At 36.1% G+C, this 20713-nt stretch overlaps 1 protein-coding gene across 1 annotated transcript; it reads right to left on the minus strand.

The window, feature by feature from the left end:
* Positions 1-412: 412 nt before the first annotated feature.
* LOC129269747 (alpha-N-acetyl-neuraminyl-2,3-beta-galactosyl-1,3-N-acetyl-galactosaminide alpha-2,6-sialyltransferase-like) lies at positions 413-10302 on the minus strand. The gene is made up of 6 exons (XM_054907243.2): positions 10056-10302; positions 8144-8330; positions 5779-5914; positions 4175-4396; positions 2066-2173; positions 413-1073 (listed from the first exon to the last, which is right to left on the minus strand). The coding sequence occupies exons 1-6, from the start codon at positions 10287-10289 to the stop codon at positions 890-892; spliced, it is 1071 nt and encodes a 356-aa protein (XP_054763218.2). The 5' UTR covers positions 10290-10302; the 3' UTR covers positions 413-889.
* Between the last annotated feature and the right edge of the window lie 10411 nt (positions 10303-20713).

Raw genomic sequence — 20713 nt, forward strand, 5'->3', positions numbered from 1 at the left:
GAAGTTTAAATTCTATTCAAATACAGACGTTGTATCAATTCAAAATGACTAGAAATTGACATCAATGGCTTATTTGCGATTAAGATCACCAAAAGAATTGATCAAGTCTGCAAATTAATGCAAGATAAGCTATATCTTCGGCAGGCAAGCACATTAAAAATTACTCAGACCTAATAATACTTCTTACTTGACATAATCTACTCCACTAAACTTGGTCCTGCACTCTCAAGCACACCTGACTAGCACAAACAACCCCCAACAGGCATTTGATCAGGTGACTGCAGGAAGGTCACAAGTACCAATACTGAAGATACAACCATCCTTCTTGCAGGCAGCTGATCATGTCCTGTCAGGGTACATCTATCACCACATTTTGGTGAAAGTAAAACAATAAATATATTTCCTTTCTCTAAAAAATATAAAATTCTTCTGATCTATCAACTGATGAAGGAAGCACTACACTTGTCCTGATGATACAATCTCACACTGCTCCTCCTCCATCCAGTCCTACGATCTGTTCTACCTGAGACTGTGTTTTTCAAACACGAGCCATCAGTGGCAAGAAGACAGTTGCGTGGCTACATCATCTGGATGTGAGTCACCGTCATGCCTGCCTTGCCGAGCATCGAGCTCCATTGTGTTCTGGTTTGCAACTGCGCTTTCAGCACCAATTTACAACCACACAACACAAAGTACCCTGACCGTGCTTTGAAAGCACGGGCCAGGTTGACGCTGGTTTTTAGTGACTATGCCTTTTTAACATGAGTCACAACCCGAGGGATTTTTTTGACATAGTTAGCTTATACCATCCGCTGTCCAGACTGCAGCTATGCTCTTCGCATGAGACAACAGACATGGGGGCAAATGATCCAAGCTGGCTTCAAGCCATTCACTCCCAGCTTGGATTCACGAATCGGATCTCTTCGCTTTCCATCCAGCTCCTGAAGACATCTTGCTCTGCGCCGTGTGGCTGACCTCCGACCTCTAAGTTGTCATGGTAACTGAATAACGAGCAGGCGGTGAGCATGGGGTCCTTGTAGTACAGAGATTCAACTTTGTTTGCTGGGTTTTCACTGCGAGATGAAAGGTAATATGGAAAGAAAAGTAACAAAGAAAGTGATATAAATCTATAAAAAAAATGGTGCAAGATTACTTTATCACACTTAAAGGTCAAGTCCACCCCAGAAAATGTTGAGTTGAATAAATAGAGAAAATTCAAACTAGCATAATGCTGAAAAATTCATCAAAATCGGTTTGAAATGAGAAAGTTATGACATTTTAAACTTTCGCTTATTTTTCACAAAATAGTGATATGTACAACTCAGTGACATGCAAATGCTGATGTTCCTCACTCACTATTTTTTTAGTTTTTTATTTGAATTAAACAATATTATTTTTTTTTTACAGATTTGGCAATCAGAACCAAGTTGACTGAACCATAGAGTATTAAACAATGCTAATTACACATGTTCAGGGAAGAATTAATCGTTGTTTCATTTGACAATGATGAGAAAATTAGAATATTTCATATTTCATATAATAAAATACAAAAGAAATAGTGAGTGGATGACGTCATCTCATTTGCATACCGACCAGGATGTGCATATAACTGTTTTGTGAAATTAAGCAAAACTTTAAAATGTCATAACTTCCTTGTTTTACATCCGATTTTGATGAAATTTTCAGTGTTATGCTTGTTGAATTTTTCTCTTTATATTCAAATCAACTTTTTGTTGGGGTGGACTTGTCCTTTAATCCTCTACTGTATCAGAGTACTCAGGACAACAATACACATAATATTCCATATAAAATTTTGATGTCTTAATTTTGGCAGAACTGATGATTTATGATTCACAACTGATCCAAATTTTCTCCATTTTTTTTCAATACACAACAGATGTAGAGAGCACATTGGTGACGCCCAGTAACTCTATTGACATACATTCATTAGATAGATTCATGAAACATGAATCACATCTGGCATTCCTTACACAAATCACCTTTGAGGTCATATTGGTAATGTTACTGACCCAACAGTAATGATAGAGCATGTCAATAATCTCACCTGCAGAAATTCTTTGGTAGCATTCCATAGACTGTGATTGATGAGCACATGTCCTTCATAGCCATCAAGGCGTACATGTGAGTTGAGAACTCGGAGCTTGATGTTTGCCTGATGAAAGGAAAATATGACAGATTGGAATTCCAGTTAGGCAATCTCATAGAATATGTATAGTGAGACTTCCACATATCGACCACCTCTTGAAACCGACCACCTTGCGCGCATAAGATTATTGCGTATTACAGACGATACGCGCGGGAGAGTAGGCGCAGTGTCCATAGGAACGATAAGAATTGATATTACGAGAGAAAAAAAAAGGTAAAAATTTGGTAGAATTTATCAAAATTGTATTGACCAGATCCGAACCCCGCTGCAAAACAGTTGTTCATACCAAGAAATCCGATAAGAACAGCTTTAGAACAAATATCCGTCGTCAATTGTCGAATCATGTGCCGGAACTTGCAGTGGAAATATAGCATGGAGACATCATAGAACTGATTTGGAAGAATAAAATATTTTGCCACCGCGACAAGAATCGGCCGAAACTTAGTGTATAGCTGGTGGTCGATTTCAAAAGAAGTGTGCAAAAGAGCAAATGTGAAATTGTCGCATTTCTTCTTGTTCGCCGATATATAGGGCATAGAATCGGAGTCGTCGATCTGAACATGGGAATCTAATCTGCTCAATTTTCTGCACAAATGAGACGAAAACTAGGTAAAACTGATATTTTCGCAGATACGATGCTTAGGAAATTAGGTGGTCAATAAGGGGTAGCTCCCACCATACAGAATTATTAATACCCCTTGGAAAATTGTATGTTTGGGGCATTTTTTTCCTGCAAAATAAAAGCGGAATTGAAGTAACTCGCACATCAGCTGAATGCATTCACCTTTCATCTTCAAATAAGTGCTACATCTGGTTTCACCTCATTTGCATAATAACAAACAGGGTGTTTTTTTCCATAAATGATTGCAAGGCTGAATTCTACAACTGATTTGATTGAATATTGTGTATGATCAGATTTATTTAATCATACTCTGATTTCATTATCTTTTGTTAATTCATAGGTATATATTCCTTTCATGTATTTCTGTTTTTTTCTGTGAACTTTGTATGTGTCAGTCTTCAGACTGTTTTTACCAAAATCTTCATATAATATACTGAATTGAATTGATTAATCAGTATGTATTTTTGTAATACCAATATGTTAGCACAACGAACTCATTTCAAAATCAGAACTTAAGTTAAACCTCGGGAGAGCATATCCACTCCTTACCCCTTCTCATCACTTTACTATGAATTTTGTTAGGAATTGAATCGACGCGTTTGATATGTAAATAATTATTATCTTTTGTTTTATGTTTGTTTATGCATACCGTACTGTATTCATTTATGTTGCCCTGTATTACGTTCGTCTAGAAGTGATAACCTGGGCCCATTATTGTTACTTCTTGGAGTGTATGATGTGTGGAGGGAAACAAATATCCATTTATATGTATCCAAGGAAGACAGAAACGTAATCTGGTCATTTGCCTGTGTCGGGGTATAATTATGTGCAATCATTTGAATTTATGTAATGCCCTGGAAGTCACAATGTTGTTTTTCTTTCCCTTTCTCTCTCACACCCCCCTCTCTCTCCCACCAGCCCTCACCCTCTCACTCTCTCTCCTCTCTCTTTTACTCTCCCCCTTTCTCGTTCCTTCTCTTCTATTTTTTATTTTTATTTCACCTTTGTATGTACCATCTCTCCCTTCTTTTATTTCTACCTCTCTTTTCTCAACTGCTTTAGTTCCCGTTTTTCTTCTACATACTGTACTTCTTTATAATAATTTCATGCTTGTTTTAATATTTTGATTCGGGGTAATTATAGTAATGTATTGTATATGCTATTATGTTAATCTATGTTATTTATGTATGCCCTGCTTGTTCCGTTACTCAGATATGTCCTGGGCGTTCCTTTCTTTGTATAATTATATTAATTTTTATTCCTTTGTTTGAACGATTTGAATGTTAATAAAGTGATGAATTACTACTATTTTATGAATAAAAGGTGATTTATAAAAAAGAAGCCCTATAGTTACAAAGCTTTATGCATCAAGGCCCATATCTCACCTTGATTTTCCTGTATGCTTGAGAAGTTCAAAGTCAGTCTTGTCCTCCAGACCCTGACCAGCGTGGTACATCTCAACTTCTGGTTTGGAAGACTTGATACGCTGCAGGTATTTCTGGAATTGATGGCTAGAGTAAACATGTTCCGGACCGTGAAAGATGAGATGGGTGGCGCTAGGCTCGAGGGAGAGGAGGTTCTCTGCTTGGAAGGCTACATCGAAGAGGCTATGATAACAAAATGAGATGACGTATGCAATGTTAGGTCATAGCATAGAGATGGGTATTCTATTGGGTTTGAGCAACAAACAACAAGGTGTCCTAGCAACGGAGGTGTCAACCATTTCATTTCATAATAAAGATAAATTCATATGTGGCTAAATGTTAACGTGTCAACGTGACGATAATGTCTTACTATAGTAATTCAAGTTTGAATTTGAAATTTTCATTGGCTTTGTTGCAGTTCATATTAGTCATTTTAACCTCTGTTACATGGATTTTATATTCCTACGGTATTTGCATAAGACTCTGGTCTGACATTTATCACAATGTTTGAGAAGTAAACCTTACTGGAACACCATTTTTTGGCTGTAGTGATTATTGGTGGATACTTGCCTAGTGTAAATGACACTATTTTTTTCATGTCACAAAAATTGCCCCTAATGTAATGGAACGTGTTGAAAGCCTTTCTGGGGAAAGTGATGGCTCATAAGACTTTCTTCTGAATTCTTTGAGAATTTTCTTTCACTAATCTCTAAATGAAAGTAGATTCAGATTTACATGCAAGTGTTTATGCATATTGTTCCTGCCATGTCTCAGTACTTAATGTTTGTAATTCCTAATGCATGGACGATTCACCATATGGTCTCAAATCAAAGAAGAGATTTCACTCTTACTGTGAGTGTCAAATTCATCATCAAAACATAAATTCAATGATGGTGATAACTATTTCTGAAAAAAAAAAGGATTTTCTTTTTATTCTGTGACATAATGCATGTATTAAAAGGCAGAGACAGCTTGGTCAACAAAATAGACAATTTATTAATTTAAATTCATACAGACAAAGCGGTGACTCTGTTTCACTTCTGCTTTGAAGGCGAGACAAAAATACTCCAAAGGAGAGAATTACAACAAATGATTGGTTTGATGACTTTTGCTACTCCTGAAAATCCACAGAAAGATTGAAATAAAGCTGAACTTCAAACCCAACTCTCACCTTTAACCTAGTAGTCACATGATTCCAAACCAAAAAAAAAAAAAAAAAAAAAAAACATATATCACAAACCCAGAGATGCCAACTGTTATGGAATATTTATCAGAAAAGAGATTACAATGTAAATAAGCAAAGGGATGACCCAAATATTTTCTAAAGAGACAAAACATGATAACAATTTTTTTTTCGCTCAGTCATTCAGTCGGGAAGTACATGTAAACACTGAATTCACATTAGAACACATCTCATTATTATTCCGCAAGGGTTGGCAACTCTGCAAACCTAACCATGTCATATTATTTCTTCAGAGAGATACATGTAGTATAGGAGCGAATGTCGGATTACGAAATGAGTAGACCCCAAGACCCTTGTATGCCATTGTGTCAATGGTTCTTACCTGGAATATGAGATGACTCTAACAGTTGTTCTCCTCCCTACATCTCTCTCGTATCCCATGGTAGGTGCATCATCCATTCTGAAGACACAGTCTGATTGGTCAATCTCTCTCCCTAATGAACTCCGCCTCATTAGACCTGGAAACAAATGAATGAAAAAATCATGAAAACATTAAACTATTATTGCTATTTTTTCATTCCTTCGACAAATCGAATACTCTCACATTTGTTTTATTTGACACAAACCTTGTACCTTCCTAATCGTACATGTATATGTTATGAATATGCCGATATTGATTTTTATCAAGATTATATCTTTGAAAAAAAAACTTTTAGTACACATTCTATACCATGGAGTAAAAAAATTAATGTCTAATTTTGAAATGTGTATGGATCATTACTACAGGGATGCTTTCTTGATTTTTATTCATCCCCTCAGAGTGAAAGAGAGATTACATGTTTTATTCTTGTATTTCTTTTTCTAAAGCGGCAGTAACATCTGGATGTTTTAGTCAGCGTTTGCCAGCGTATGTATGACAAGCTGTTTCTCATTAAAGAGAAATTCCAGTAGTTGCAGTAAACACTGATTTCATGAGAAAGTCTGTAAAACCAGGCCTAATTGTCAGTATATCATCGAGGATCTAGATCTGGTACAGTTACATAAACTGAACTTTGTGAAATCTTGAAATCTACGCTGAAAAATGTTCAGACTGAACTTCCCCAACACAGATAAGCGCACGTGGGACAGTGTATAATTATTGCTTTGAGCGTCGGGCCCGACGCTCTACCCGAATCCTGTGCTTATTTGCTGATTTCTCAGCAATTACACAATTTCTTCCAGAATCCTTTGGTACATGCGTTTTATTTATACAAACAGACACTTTGGTGGTCATTTCTTTGGATTCTGTACGAACTCATTTTGATATCGTTACCAAAACTAGCATTTACCTTTAAATCACATTCTTTTTTACATCAAAATGCCTTTTGTTCCCATGAAAATACTGATACACCAATATCTTTACATCAATAAATCATTTAGTGTTATTTACAAAATGCAGTTCTTGAATGTAATTAAATGGTGAAAAGCACTTGTCACAAATATGTCAGCATATGCTGGCTAAAACAGGATCAGTAACAATGTTCCGTATAACTGCAGTTGTAACTTCTCGAATCTTGTTTAATAACAATTTCTTTTAAAGGCATCATACAACGATAAGAAAAGTAATTGTGAACATGTAGGCCAGACAACAGAGCTGAGTGTTGTAATACGAATACCCAGGGTCTCAAAACAAGAAAAGGTTTATTTGGTTCATTGTTCATTACATGTGTGCCTGATGATTCAGATGAGACAGAGCTCGAGGCAATTTTGTGGTTCTTTTGAAGAATTCCTGTTGATGAAATGCAAGCAATTTTAATAGTCAGATAGGTGACCAATTCTCATAAACAGTGGTCAAGGACAGAGATATTGTATCACAAACAATTCAAAATCTATAGGAAATCATTGAATATTCCACAATGATCAGGTCATTATGTGGTAACACCTTGACGCATCCGTGAATGAAAATCACTAGACAGAAACAATTCTAGTCTGATGAACAGGGAGGATAAATGCAACAATCAATAAATTTATTTTACTTGGTGTGTTGGTAGATCCCTGTAACCTGTACCATGAATTTAAAAAATGGGTTTCAATTATCAACTTGTCAGAAATATGTTAAAAATATTATTAAAAAATGCTATAGGCATAACAAGAACTTGTTGATAAATCACTCGATGTATCAGCAAGACTAGTATTTGTGATGGAACCAAACTTGAAGTTCAGTTGTGCACGAGTGTCAAAATGTTCTTCATTTCTTTGGAATTACAGGATTTTGGCATGGCGGTTGTAGAAGTTTTCAAGGTTACTTTTCTCCATTCACTGTAACAGAATACGTTTTCAGGTGGTTTGTACGGTAAATTGCCTTAAGTCTACATCAGGGGCCCGTTTCATAAAGAATACGACTGTTTTAACTTTGCCATTATGGCAACTACCAAGGTAACCTTGATTTTGATTGGCTGCTGAGCCCTGTTGCCATGGTAGCTGCCATAATGGCAAAGTTACAACAGTTGTAACTCTTTATGAAATGGGCCCCAGTCTACTATCACCTTGTCTAAACCATTTGGTCTAATTGCCAGTATGCCCATTTACCATTTGGTCTAATTTCCAGTTTAGGCATTTGACATAGGGAAAAGACAAACCGAGTATTAAACTATATGAAAAGTAGACCACCTGCTTGTCGACCCAGCGAATTCTAACCATTTTGCGAATATAATCTGATGTGTACAGTACATGTACATTCAAACTGAACTCATATTACCATTCCTTACCTGAATGAGCAACTAGAGAACATGACCCACACTGAAGGTCAAGCTCAGTTTCTTCACTAGACATTAAAGGGGTATAGTTTTTACTATCGACCGGTGACGGTTGGACATTTCGTCTGAATCTCTCAATGGCTGAAGTGCGGGCTTGGAGTTTGTGTCTTCCCAGTAGACGCCTCTTTTCGTAGCGAGCCTGGAATTAAAACAGCAATCAATATATATTAAACATCAAACATGCAGATAAGATTGTTTGTCTTTATAGTAGAAGGCTTGGTACTTGGAAAATGAGCTTTGCCCCCCCCCAAAAAAAAAAAAAAATTAATGATTAATGAAAAGGGTTGAAAGAAGAAAAGAAAATAAGCCTCTTTGGGCTAATAATAAACCAATAACAATAACCACTAAGTATTATGAATGATATATTATGAATTTTCACAATGGGGGGAAACCAGATTAGATAACTGCTACAAGTGCTAGCACTTCAATCATCAAATCATTTTGGGTGTTTTCAAAATAACCGTACTCTTCTTCAGAAAAAAAAAATCTTTATGTTTTTCACTTCACTCCTATGGAGATCCTATGCCATAACAGAAGACCCCTGGTTCCAACTGTTTGCCCAGGTATCTTAATTACTAGCAGAATGTTGACCTCTGTTGCTAATATCAATCATAATCAAGACAAGGTCAATGTACGGTCTGACCAAATAATTCATAAGAACTGTCCAGTAATACATGAAAACCGTTACATAAGCCCCAGGAACCCTGGTGCCATTCTATTCCAAGCTGCCTTTAATAATCTTTGCAGTTTCCCCTTTTCAAGATTGCTAGAGCTCTATTATCTGCCAATTATATCCTGTCCACAATTCTTTCTCTTTACTCTTATCAGCACTCTTTCTAATACAGAAGAACCTTGGTCCTAACTGTTTTCTCACGTGTCTTTTATAGTAATTGTTGAGACGATGCCCTCTATTGTTAATATCAATCATCATCAAGACAAGGTCAATTAAGGTCTGACCACCTAGTTCCTGAGGACTGTTCACTAGTTCAGGAAAACCATTATGTAAGCCCAAAGAACTCAGGTGCCACTCTCCTTCCAGCTCTCTTAAATAATCTTTGCAGTTGTTTTTTTTCAGATTGCCCGTTATAATCTACCAATTATGTCCTCTCCACAATTCCTTCCTTTCTCTCTTTCAGTTCGCCCCTATGACTACTCCATCCAACGAAGAAAAACCCTGGTTCTAATTGTTTTCCCAGGTAGGTGTCTCAATCATCTATTGAATATTATACTTTCATGTATATCAATTATGACAAGGTCAATTATGGTCTGACCACATAGTTCATGAGAACTGTTCACTAATTCAGGAAAACCACGATATAAGCCCAAAGAACTCAGATGCCAATATCCTTCCAGGTATCTTTAATTATCTTTCCACAGATTTGTTTAAAGATAAATTCCAGTTTTGGGAACGATCTCAAAATGACTTTTTACAGAATTTAATATAATGATCACCAAAGTGTCTGTTTGTATGAATAAAAAATATGTGCCAAAGGATTCTGGAAGAAATTGTATAATTGCTGAGAAATGAGCAAAATAAGCGCGGATTCGGTCACTTCCGTCGGGTCTTTATTCCAGCAATAATAATACACTGTCCCACGTGTGCCTATCTGTGTTGGCGATCTTCAGTGTGATCGTTTTTTTAGCTAGATATTATGATTTCACAAAGTTCAGTTTATGTAACTGTACCAGATCTAGATCCACGATGATATATCAATACTTTACCTTGGTTTTACAGACTTTCTCACGAAATCAGTGTTTTACTGCAACTACGTTCATTAATAGCTTTAACTTTAAATGAAATGTTGCCCTCTATTATCTACCAATTATGTCCTGTCCACATGTTTCGATTTTGTTCCGTGCTTACCTTCAAATCAATGGGGATTGCAGGCAGCTCATGTTGGATGTAATTAGGGCCGATGACCTTTTTCTCAGTGGGATAGCGTCTCTGTAACCTGACCCTGTGAGGGAGTCTTGTAGAGCCTGTATCATTGGAAGACCCAAGATCAAGAAAGGCGAAGGGGATGCAACAACAAACGAGGACCGATACCGCGATGATCCATGCTGACTGGCGGGAGAACATATCCGGCATGACTGGCATGAAACCTTGGTACCTGCATTGAAAGAAAACATTGAGAGTGTATGATTAGATTAGCTTTCATTGAATTTCAAAAGAATTCAAAACAGAATCAATTAATAAGAGACATTTTAAAACCAGTAGAGAAATTACATGTAATACACAAACAAATTTACAAAAAAGAAGGCCTGAATATATTTTACAGAGCATATTTTTATCAGGACTTTGGAAATCACTTTCACATTCAAAACCAGATCATAAAGATCAATTTTTGCTTAAGACCAATATGCATGTAGTATTCATAATCAATACATTGAACCGAACAGTATCACATGTGCCAGTTTTAGTGTTTGTCTTTTTTTGTTTCTTCACTTCCTTTTGTTTAACACTACATCTCGGCCTACATCTATTAAGGCTGACTACCCGTTAGGTACAGGTGTAGAGAGAGAGAGAGAGAAAGGAATTGTACCAGCAGTCAAGATTAAAAGGGGCACTCCAGTCTGAAACTAATATTAGTTGAAATAAATCAAGTAAATATCATACAGGTTTAAACAAAAATCATAGTTGACGTTAAGTTTTGTATATTTTGTTGAAACAACTGCAAGCATATTTTTGTCAAACATGCATACAGTCTGGCTTGACATCCTCTTAAAACAAATATTACAGTACATGTCTCTAGTGGGTAAAAAGAAATCTACATCAAATTCCATTCAGGAGATGCATTTTATAGGCACAGGTAAACTTAATATTCAAAATCTTATTTTTTGGACTCCATAACAACCTGCATCAAATTACATTCAGGAGATGAATAATAGGCACGTAGGTAATAACTTAGAATTTGAAATCTAAAATGGGATCCATATCTGGATATTTTTTTCATTTTGCCCCCTATTCTAATAAGCATGAAAGAGAAACTCCTAGACCTGGAACACCTGACTCTTTAAAGGAGAATGAAACCCTTGAAACCAGCTGAATCCATATCAAAGAGAAAAATCAAAGAAACATATTGTTAAAAGTTTGAGGAAGATTGAATGAATAATAAGAAAGTTATGAGCATTCGAATATTGAGATCACTAGTGCCATGTAGATCCTCCCAACGGCAATGTGACCAAGATCTGTGATATCACACACGTACAACTCCCTCATTACTTTAGTACTTATTTCACTTATATTCTCACTTTTATAGAGTCTATCACAAGGTGAGGTGTTCTCTTTATGAGATGACAAGTACAGAGGTTTCACAACATTATATCATTGATGAATCGTTTGTCATATGATGAGAATGAGCAAAAAGAGATGTTTTGGGGTATATTTTCAGTGTCCAAATGGGAGAGTTGTACGTGTGTGACATCACAGATCTTGGTCGCATTGCCAATGGGAGGATCTCCATAGCATTAGTGATCTCGACATTCAAATGCTCATAACTCTTTTATTGCTAGTCCTATTTTACTCAAAGTTTTGTTGATCTTATTCTTTGATTTTTCTGCTTTCACAAAAGCTAACTTGCTCCAAGAGTTTCATTCTCCTTTAACATCTACATTTACATGTAGGTGAGTAGGTCTATAATAAAATCAAAGACATTTGGATGTTGAGCAATGAGCATGAAGCCTTGGTGTACGTGCCTATAAACCACATGCCTTCCACCAGGGGGGCAAAAGCACAGTCCACATGCTTTGGTGAGATAATTGACCATTTCCTCCCCGGACTATGACAAAGGCACACTGACATCCCAGGTATCCAACTACATGTACATTCTCTTCTAAGGATGCAGAAAAGATATTAGAAATGGAAAATGATTATATTCTTTGTTTTTGTAACCAAGGGCAACTTGTTTCTGAATAGATTTTTATCAGGAAAGCACGGGAGAGAGGAAGGGTGGGGTAGATAGCCCTGGCCATTTTATTGTGTGACAACTTTTTTCAAAGTTTTCCTTTGATGGAATATGCATTCATGAAATTGAAAGATAACCGTGCTTCACTGCAACCGCTGTTAAACCATGACATTAATACTAGTTAATTCCCCCCCCTCCACCACTTCAGACATACATGTAGTTCACACATTCACCGAATCATTGCTGAAAAATAGGATCTGATAATAGTATTAAACCTTGTATCAGGTTCATTATATTTGTGGTAATAAATATTAGCATTTGAAGTCGTCATTAAAAAAAAAAAGCCTTATAAAATGTCTGGGTCTGAACTCTAGAATACACCCTTTACTCATGAATGTCTTTATATAATTGATAATGATACAGGCCAACATTCAGGAAAGATTACCCAATGATTGGCTTTGATGATTCGCATGACAAATGTAGTGACAAAGCAGAAAAGTTGATTAATGACTAAAAGCAGGCCTATGCTGAAAACAGATGTCTTGGTGAACGAAGGGCAAACTAGCCTCTTGTCACGTTTATACAAAATTATGAGGAAATTGAACAAATAATAAATGATACCTGTTATTAATGCAGAGGAAAGAAAGTACATGACTTCTGACATAGATCTGTAAACAATAATATCTATATTGTAATTACCCAAACATAATAAGAATCATAACAATTCAATTTTCTACTCAAGCTCAATATTTGAATGTCAATTTATCTATTTGTATTTCTTAATTTGCAAAAGACAAGTGTTGTATAGAACTAGAAGCCAAATGTTACATCTGGACATATCCTACATGTATTTACCCATCAACGTGATACAATATAAACTTTCAGCCCAAAGCTGGATGGAAGAAGTAAAGACCAATACCCTTTTTACACAGGATTTTCTTAACCCCGGACTATCGCTAACCCCGTACTATCCTTAACCCCGTACTATTTTTTTTCCTTTTTACACATGCCAAATTGTTATTGCTAACCCCGGATAAGGAATGCTTGCTTTTTACACACGAAACTCGCTAACCCCGGACTAGTGGTTTTTGTCGATCATTCGTAGTACAAGTACTTCACTCGTACCATTTTACACACGCTACAATTTCCTTAACCCCGTACTATAGGTGGGGCCAAATTGCCATTTAGCCCCACCTATAGTACGGGGTTAAGCTTAGCCCACTTTCGTTTTACACTAGCGATCTTAACCCCGTACTATCGCTCTTAGCACCGCAATTGCTGGGATAACCCTGCTTTTTTGCAGGGCCAAATAATCCCGTACTAAAGGTGGGGTTAGCCCACTTTGCAAAAATGCTGTGTAAAAAGAAAGTGGGCTAAGCTTAACCCCGTACTATAGGTGGGGCTAAATTGCCATTTAGCCCCACCTATAGTACGGGGTTAAGGAAATTTTAGCGTGTGTAAAAAGGGTACAAGGGATTAGTGGAAGGGTTCATTCAGCTCAAGTTCACACTCTCCAGCATTAATTAAATATTAATCCTTGGGATCATAATTCTACCATACAGTCAACACTTGCAATGAAACTCACTTTCAGCACGTGCTCAACATACTCTCTCAGCAAACATGTAGTACAGTGTTGCATCATGCCAATGATGACTGATGAAACATGAAATTTGATATACGGTATGCTTTCAGGAAATAAAATCATCAAATAAAAAAATGTATAAAGGTGTTTTAACAATATAAGGGTTTAGGAGTAGCATCTACATAGATTCCCTGTGATTAATCACTTTCTTCTTTATACATTAAATCTACTATATCATAGCAAACATGGAAGGAGATGAAAATGTCAGGACATACAGTATAAATAATCTTTTTCTGTAACACTCTTGATATATTAAAGATATTAAAAAGTGAGAAAAGTGTTTTGGGTTGTGAAAAATAACCCCAACAAAACAATGATCTACAGGGATGCCAGTCAGGTCTATTAAACTGGGCCTGAAAAGAAGACAGTTAAGCCCCTCAGTGTTGTACAATATAAAGCAGTCATGTATTAATGAGCCAAAAGTTTAAAGGGGGCGAGAGATATGGCGTATCGGGCAAAATTTATAAAAAGTTGCGAGCAAGCAAAAATTATTACAAAAATCCAAATTTGTAATATTCAGAAAATAATACCATATTTCATCCTTCTCTCTTTCCCTTTTTTTTCTTGGTTGTGGAAATTTTTTTTGGGGGGGAAGCGTCCCTCGTCTGTATGCCACTGATAAAAAGTCTGAAAAGGCCCGAAGACTGGCACGAGACCCTCTCTTTGTACATGTATGTTACCATCATATCAACAAGCTGACCCGGGGGGGGGGGGGGGGGGGCACTTCCATTGACGATCCACTCGTCAATAGTAATGGCGCCCCCCCCCCTCCACGAGAAGCTGACCCAGTGTGTTTTCTTAGAATGAATCGCAGACGGCAGTAAGAGTATGGTCAGATGGCATCAAAGGGTCACATGGATCGCATTCACACCTGGGAGGATTGGAATGAATCTCCTGGAACATATCCAAATGTATTACAATACCACGCTCGCTCACCATCTCTTGCCAATACACATCTCTCATCATGTTCTCAAACTTCAGGGCCCCATCTTACGAGTTACGATTGATCCAATTAATCTCAACTGTATGGAAATCCATCCATACCATAATTTTTTCTACAAGAAATTTCCACAATCTCCTTTATAGTAAACAAAGAGAATCACACCGAATGTTCAAGAGAATGATGAATGTATGAATATACATGTACATGTACATCATATCTAGAAAATATTTTGAACCAATTTGCATTTTAGATGTTGATGTTGTTGGCCGTCCATACATGTACTTTGTGGTTGATCGGATCAATTGCACTTCTTTGTAAGACGGGGCTCTGGGCAGTGCTTTCATGAAGCATGTTCTCAGTGCTAATACAGAGACTGTACACTGACACATCTGCTCTGAGCCAATCAGATACAAGGATTTCAGTAGCTTATAACAGTAGTTGATAATAATCAAGAAATGAAACCCCACACAATTTGGTATTGACAGCTGCCAGGAAAGTATTTAGAATGGCTTCATATAAAATTTGCATTTTTAACTATATTGTTCTTGAAGGATCTTCATTCTAAAACATACTTAATACATGTAATCCATATTGGCCACTTCCATTTCTGAAAACCTGTAATTTTGTTAGAAACTTGAACTCAAAATTGAAAAAAAAAAAAGTTCTTGTCTTAGAAAATGTAATGATCAGCAAAACATGACATACATGTATATGTTTTGCTTTTATTTTCACATGCGAAGTAAATAATCAAAACAGATTTACCAAAACAGATTTTCTGTTAGATTTACTGGTAAACATCAACTCTCTGTCCCTTGAAGTACATACATGTATGTACATGTACTTTGCAAGCATTCAAAGCAGCAACAAGTAAACAAGGAATTAATATTAAAGCTTGGAATGCATGACAGTGCAGTTGCTTGAAACCAGGCTAGAGAAGAACAAACAGGCAGGCCTTCACTCATCATACCTCACAGACTGCCCTTTCCATGGACATGCTGTAAGCATAGCATTACATCACGTCCAGAACCCCTTCTGCTCTCCCTTGCTGGGATATCAAACATCGCAAGTTGTAATGAAAAGCTGGTGTTCATATATCAGCCAATAAAAAATTAAAACCGTGAGGCTTACATAAAAAGATTTCAGGAAATTAATAAAGAAAATGACAAAGGTTGTAAAATGTAAGTGAATTCCTAAAAATAAAATGAAGCACATTGTCACTATTATTTCGGTTTCTTCATGTGAAGAAAAAGTCCATTGTTAAATCCTTTGAAAGAAATCAGGACATCATTATGCAATCATTATATTTGGATTGAAAGGAAATACTTTATACGTACATTAATAACTGATAGAGGGTGCCAATTTGAATAATCTGATACCGGGAAAATTCAAATTTTCACATTGATGCCATTGTCACTACATTTTTGGAGGGAATGTTCTGATTGAATTCATTCAGACAAGTAGAATAAATACTTTTTACATGATAGAACAAAAAGGGAAAATAATTTACATGATACATCTTTGAACCTTTACTGAAATTTTTATCAAGCTTTCATTTCCTCATTAATTTCTATTTAATGATATTTGAGGAGGGTCAAAAAGTATGAAATATATTTTTATTGCAGCGTTAATGTGAGAAATATTTATACAGAGCTGCTCTATTGACTGCCACATGTAAAACTTTATCACTTCCTCGTTTACAATTGGTTTACTCTCAGTACACTTTCATCTGTACAGATCTTTTCTGCGTGGGTTACTTTTATACACAATTTAGGACTGTTTCTGTCAAAACTAACTTATACAATAAACTGGATTTCCCTTTAAAGGGGAAGTTCACCCTGAAGAAAACTTTGTTGTAAAAATAGCAGAAAAAATAGTAAAAAATATTGGTGAAGGTTTGATGAAAATCCGTTAAAGAGTAAGAAAGTTAGAGTTCAAAGTTTTGGATTTGTGACGTCATAAACGAGCAGCTGCCCCATGTGTTATGTAATATAAAATGCATGAATTTCAAATTTTGTATGGTTCCTGATGACTTAATTTTTTTTCTATTCATGATCGGGTGTGAAATGATTTGTCTATTGATATACAAAAGGTACAGTGAAAACCATTTTCAATTTTCTGAGGAAATGACATTTCATTGATTTTTTACCATTCGCTATGTAGGAATGCTGCTCGCACATGACGTCACAAATCAAATAATTGAAATTCTAATAACTTTTTAATTATTTGATGAATTTTTCTCAAACCTTCGGCAATATTTTTAATTATTTTTTCTGCTATTTTTACAATAAACTTTTTGTCAGGGTGAACTTCCCCTTTAATACACCAAGCCATGCCAGTAATTGGATCCTGCACGCTTCAAGTACAAGTGCTTGGTGAAAACCCATGTTGTATTTAAATCAAATTACTTTTCAATATGCATTTGAAATATAAATTCTGAACTTATCTTGCAGGGTGCTACATAAGCACTTGCCCGATTGCCCGGGGCAAGTAAAAGTTAAAGTCGGGTACAGTAAAGTGTTTTGAAGTAAAGACCAAAACTACTTGCCCGAATTGGGCAAGCAAAATTCTCACAGTAGAATGACCAAAATTAGGGTCAATGATATGATATTGACCCTAATTTTGGTCATGGCAGGCAAGATAAAATCACTTTGGAAGAAGAAATGCAATGCCAAGCAGGGAAAAAATTAATTTTTTTTTTCTGGGGCTCCATTTTAATTTTTTGGTCAAATTTTGGGGGGCTCCATTTCTACCTTTCGGGAGCTCTTTTTGAATGCTACTTTTTTGCTTACAATCTTGGGTTTGAGGGTGTGTGTGTGGGTGTGACTGTGAGTTGGACTTGGATATAAATGAATTCAATATCTAATTTCTACTCCGTCTATTCCAGTACAATAACCTGTACTCGGCCATGTACATGTAATAAAGGCCCACATACCCTAACTTTTCGTGAAGTTATTTGAAAACGCAGATCTCCATGAAAATTGCATTTCTCTATGGGGGAGTCTAAATTTGGTGAGAATGTATTCATTAAGAACTTAAATATACATGACAATGAAGAAATCATCAAACTTTATTGGCAGTTTTGAATAATATACCCGAAATGTAAACTCTGTCTGAAACAGATAATCACCATCATTGAGGCCTTTACTGAGCGAATTGTCCCCCAGAGCTCTGGCAGAGAGACAGAGCTCAGACTGGCTAGCTAATACAAGCGCCAACGCGTGCACCTGCCGCCGGCCTTGTAAAATAGATGGAGCTTTGTTTGATGATTTATTGTCTGATATTTACCACATCCCCGAGAAAAATAAAACAAATGATTTTTAAGTTATAATTAATAAATAAGGTAAGTTATTTTGGATGTTAATAGGCCGTTTTGAAAAGCAAAGCCGAATGTCTGGGATTTATTTCCTGTGTAATTCGAATCATTTTATCACAGAATTGTGATATCTGTAGGGGAAACATGTGCATTAGAAATTGCACATGGTGGTAGCCATAATGGACCCCTATACATGCAACTGTTTCCCGACCGTCGCGTTGATTTTTTTTCCATACCTGGTACCATGTGTGTGTGGAAATACGTGGTACAGAAAAAAAGACGCAACTTTGGAATTCGAAACTGCGCTCCTCGCAATTTTCAAGGCTTATTCATGATTTTGAGTGTGGATTTTTGATGATTTTTAAATGGTAAGCGGAGCCCGAGCATATGGCGCTAGTGGGTCGTTGAGTTGTTATCACTCGGCAATAATTTCGGGGGCGACATTCAGATTTTATGTCGCCCCCGAAAGCATGATTTTGGGTGATTTCGAGGGCGACTTTAGGCATTTCCGGGGCAAATTCATTCGCCCGCCGCCCCCGTGTATTTTTTTCACTGATGCCAAGGTTCATGTCAAAAGAGAAAAAAAGGTCAATGGTTTATAAAACCGGCAAAACTTTCTTATGAAGAAGTAAAACTTTTTTTTTTCAAGGATTTTTTCGGGCAAGTGAAAAAGATTTGTGGACAAGTATATTCCAATACTTGCCTGACTGGGCAAGTGCTTCTAAAAAGTTATGTAGCAACCTGTCTTGGTATGTATTGTACATTAAAAAGCTCTGGGGAGTATGCAATGAAACAAAATCAGTCATTTTCACTGGCTATATGTTATGATCTACTAAAAGTCTTGCATCTGATTGGCTGATTGACTAGGAACAAAATTATTAGTGAAATAACATTAGTTAAAATTGCTCCATTTTGGGCTTCTTAAATGATTTGATTTTTAAAAAGGGAACACTTTAAAATGCATATAAACTGCACAGAAATGGGTGTTGTGAGTACAGGTAAACAAGTAATTTGAGAGATTGTTTATTTCCTCTTTTGAAATGTACACTTGTACACTGCAAGAATTTTTTTCTTTCAATTCCTGAATATTTATGTTGAGTTTCATTAGAGAATATTATACTGTATCAAAATACAAACAACAAACCTCAGTGCGCTTTGCATCTGATTAAAAATAAAATGATATCATTTCGAATGAATGTTTCTACACTGATGAATAAAGTAAAAATAACTGAATATTACAAATGAAACAATAAAATAATTGAAAACTACAAATAAAATAATGAAATTGAAAGCTACAAATGAAAAAAAAATGATTTAAAACTATAAATCTAATAGAATGAATCAAATTTAGAAACCTCAAATGAAATAATCAAATGATTGAAAAAGGCTGTGATTGTGTTTTAAAATGGAACACCCATAAAAACACTTTTCAATCGATTTCATAGATTTCCCTTTGCTTGCGTACAAACAGCCATTCATGGACATCCTGCATTGATTTAATTTGTTCTTCGCACCAAGAATCAACAAAACTTTATTTCGTGCATGAACCCACCAATTACGGGAAAAATAGGTGCTTTTATTTTATATGCATGAGGTTTTGTGTCTCCAACTATATGATAAAAAAAGAGAATTGAAATGCAGAATACAAAGAATGAATACAGGAACCATTGAGTGATCATTTTCACACCCCTATGCACCTGTTTACATTTCAGATTGATCAGGGAGTGTCCAGGCTCATAGGCACACACTATCAAACATCATGATCATCAAAACCCACTTTGCTACAAGTGCATCATCCTGGTTTCTACAACCACCTCATTTCCCCCCATTCAATCACAAAATACAGTGCATATCCATTAAAACTAAAAAAATTATTATGGTTGTTCCACTTTATATGTTTGTCATTTTGCCTCCGACGAAGATTCTGCTAGGATCGAAAGCTTAGGCCCCTTTTTGACTTTCTAAAACTAAAAAAAGCAAACAATGAAAAAAAAACATGCCATCCTCTTTTATAGTATTTAGGACATTCACAATGGAAACATAATGTAACAGACACTTTAATATCACAGAGGGTTTTTAATGTGTGTGTAGGGAGGGGCCCCTTGGGCTACAGAAAGAGAGTTTACACTTTAAGAGCAAACACTTCAACATCTAAATTACAAAAATCCAATTCTGTATTGGATTTTGATATAATATGAAGTAAATAATATATTTCACCTTTCTTTCTTTCCTCTTATTTTTTCTTGGTCGCACCCTCCTCATCTGTACATGTACAATGTATCAGAAATATGTTTCATGAAGTACTGTCATTCATACTCCTGAATGTGTACTTCTATTTGAATCTACATGTAAACTCCTCAGTTTGGAAATTTTGATCGATAATCCCTCGTCGGTTTTAGTGAATATTAATGTGTAATTGATACCAATGAATAGATCATTTACTTTTCTTTAAAATGATACCCTACATGTACATGATATGATTATGGTTCACATGGAGGTGCAGTGCCTTGAAATGTGGGGCAAGGTCAAAATTCAAAAGTTGCAAAATGACACAATATTGAAAGTCACTGTTCTTTCTTCTGTGGTGATGAGTGAGTTTCTCAGCGGTTTCTTTTGTTTTCATGCACATTAACATGGAATCAAGCACACCTCTGCACAAACAAACAAACATGCATGGGTATTTCAAACCACGACTCAAACCATGTTATCTCAAAGAACC

The sequence above is a fragment of the Lytechinus pictus genome, chromosome 10 (assembly GCF_037042905.1).
Source record: "Lytechinus pictus isolate F3 Inbred chromosome 10, Lp3.0, whole genome shotgun sequence".
Classification (NCBI taxonomy): domain Eukaryota; kingdom Metazoa; phylum Echinodermata; class Echinoidea; order Temnopleuroida; family Toxopneustidae; genus Lytechinus; species Lytechinus pictus.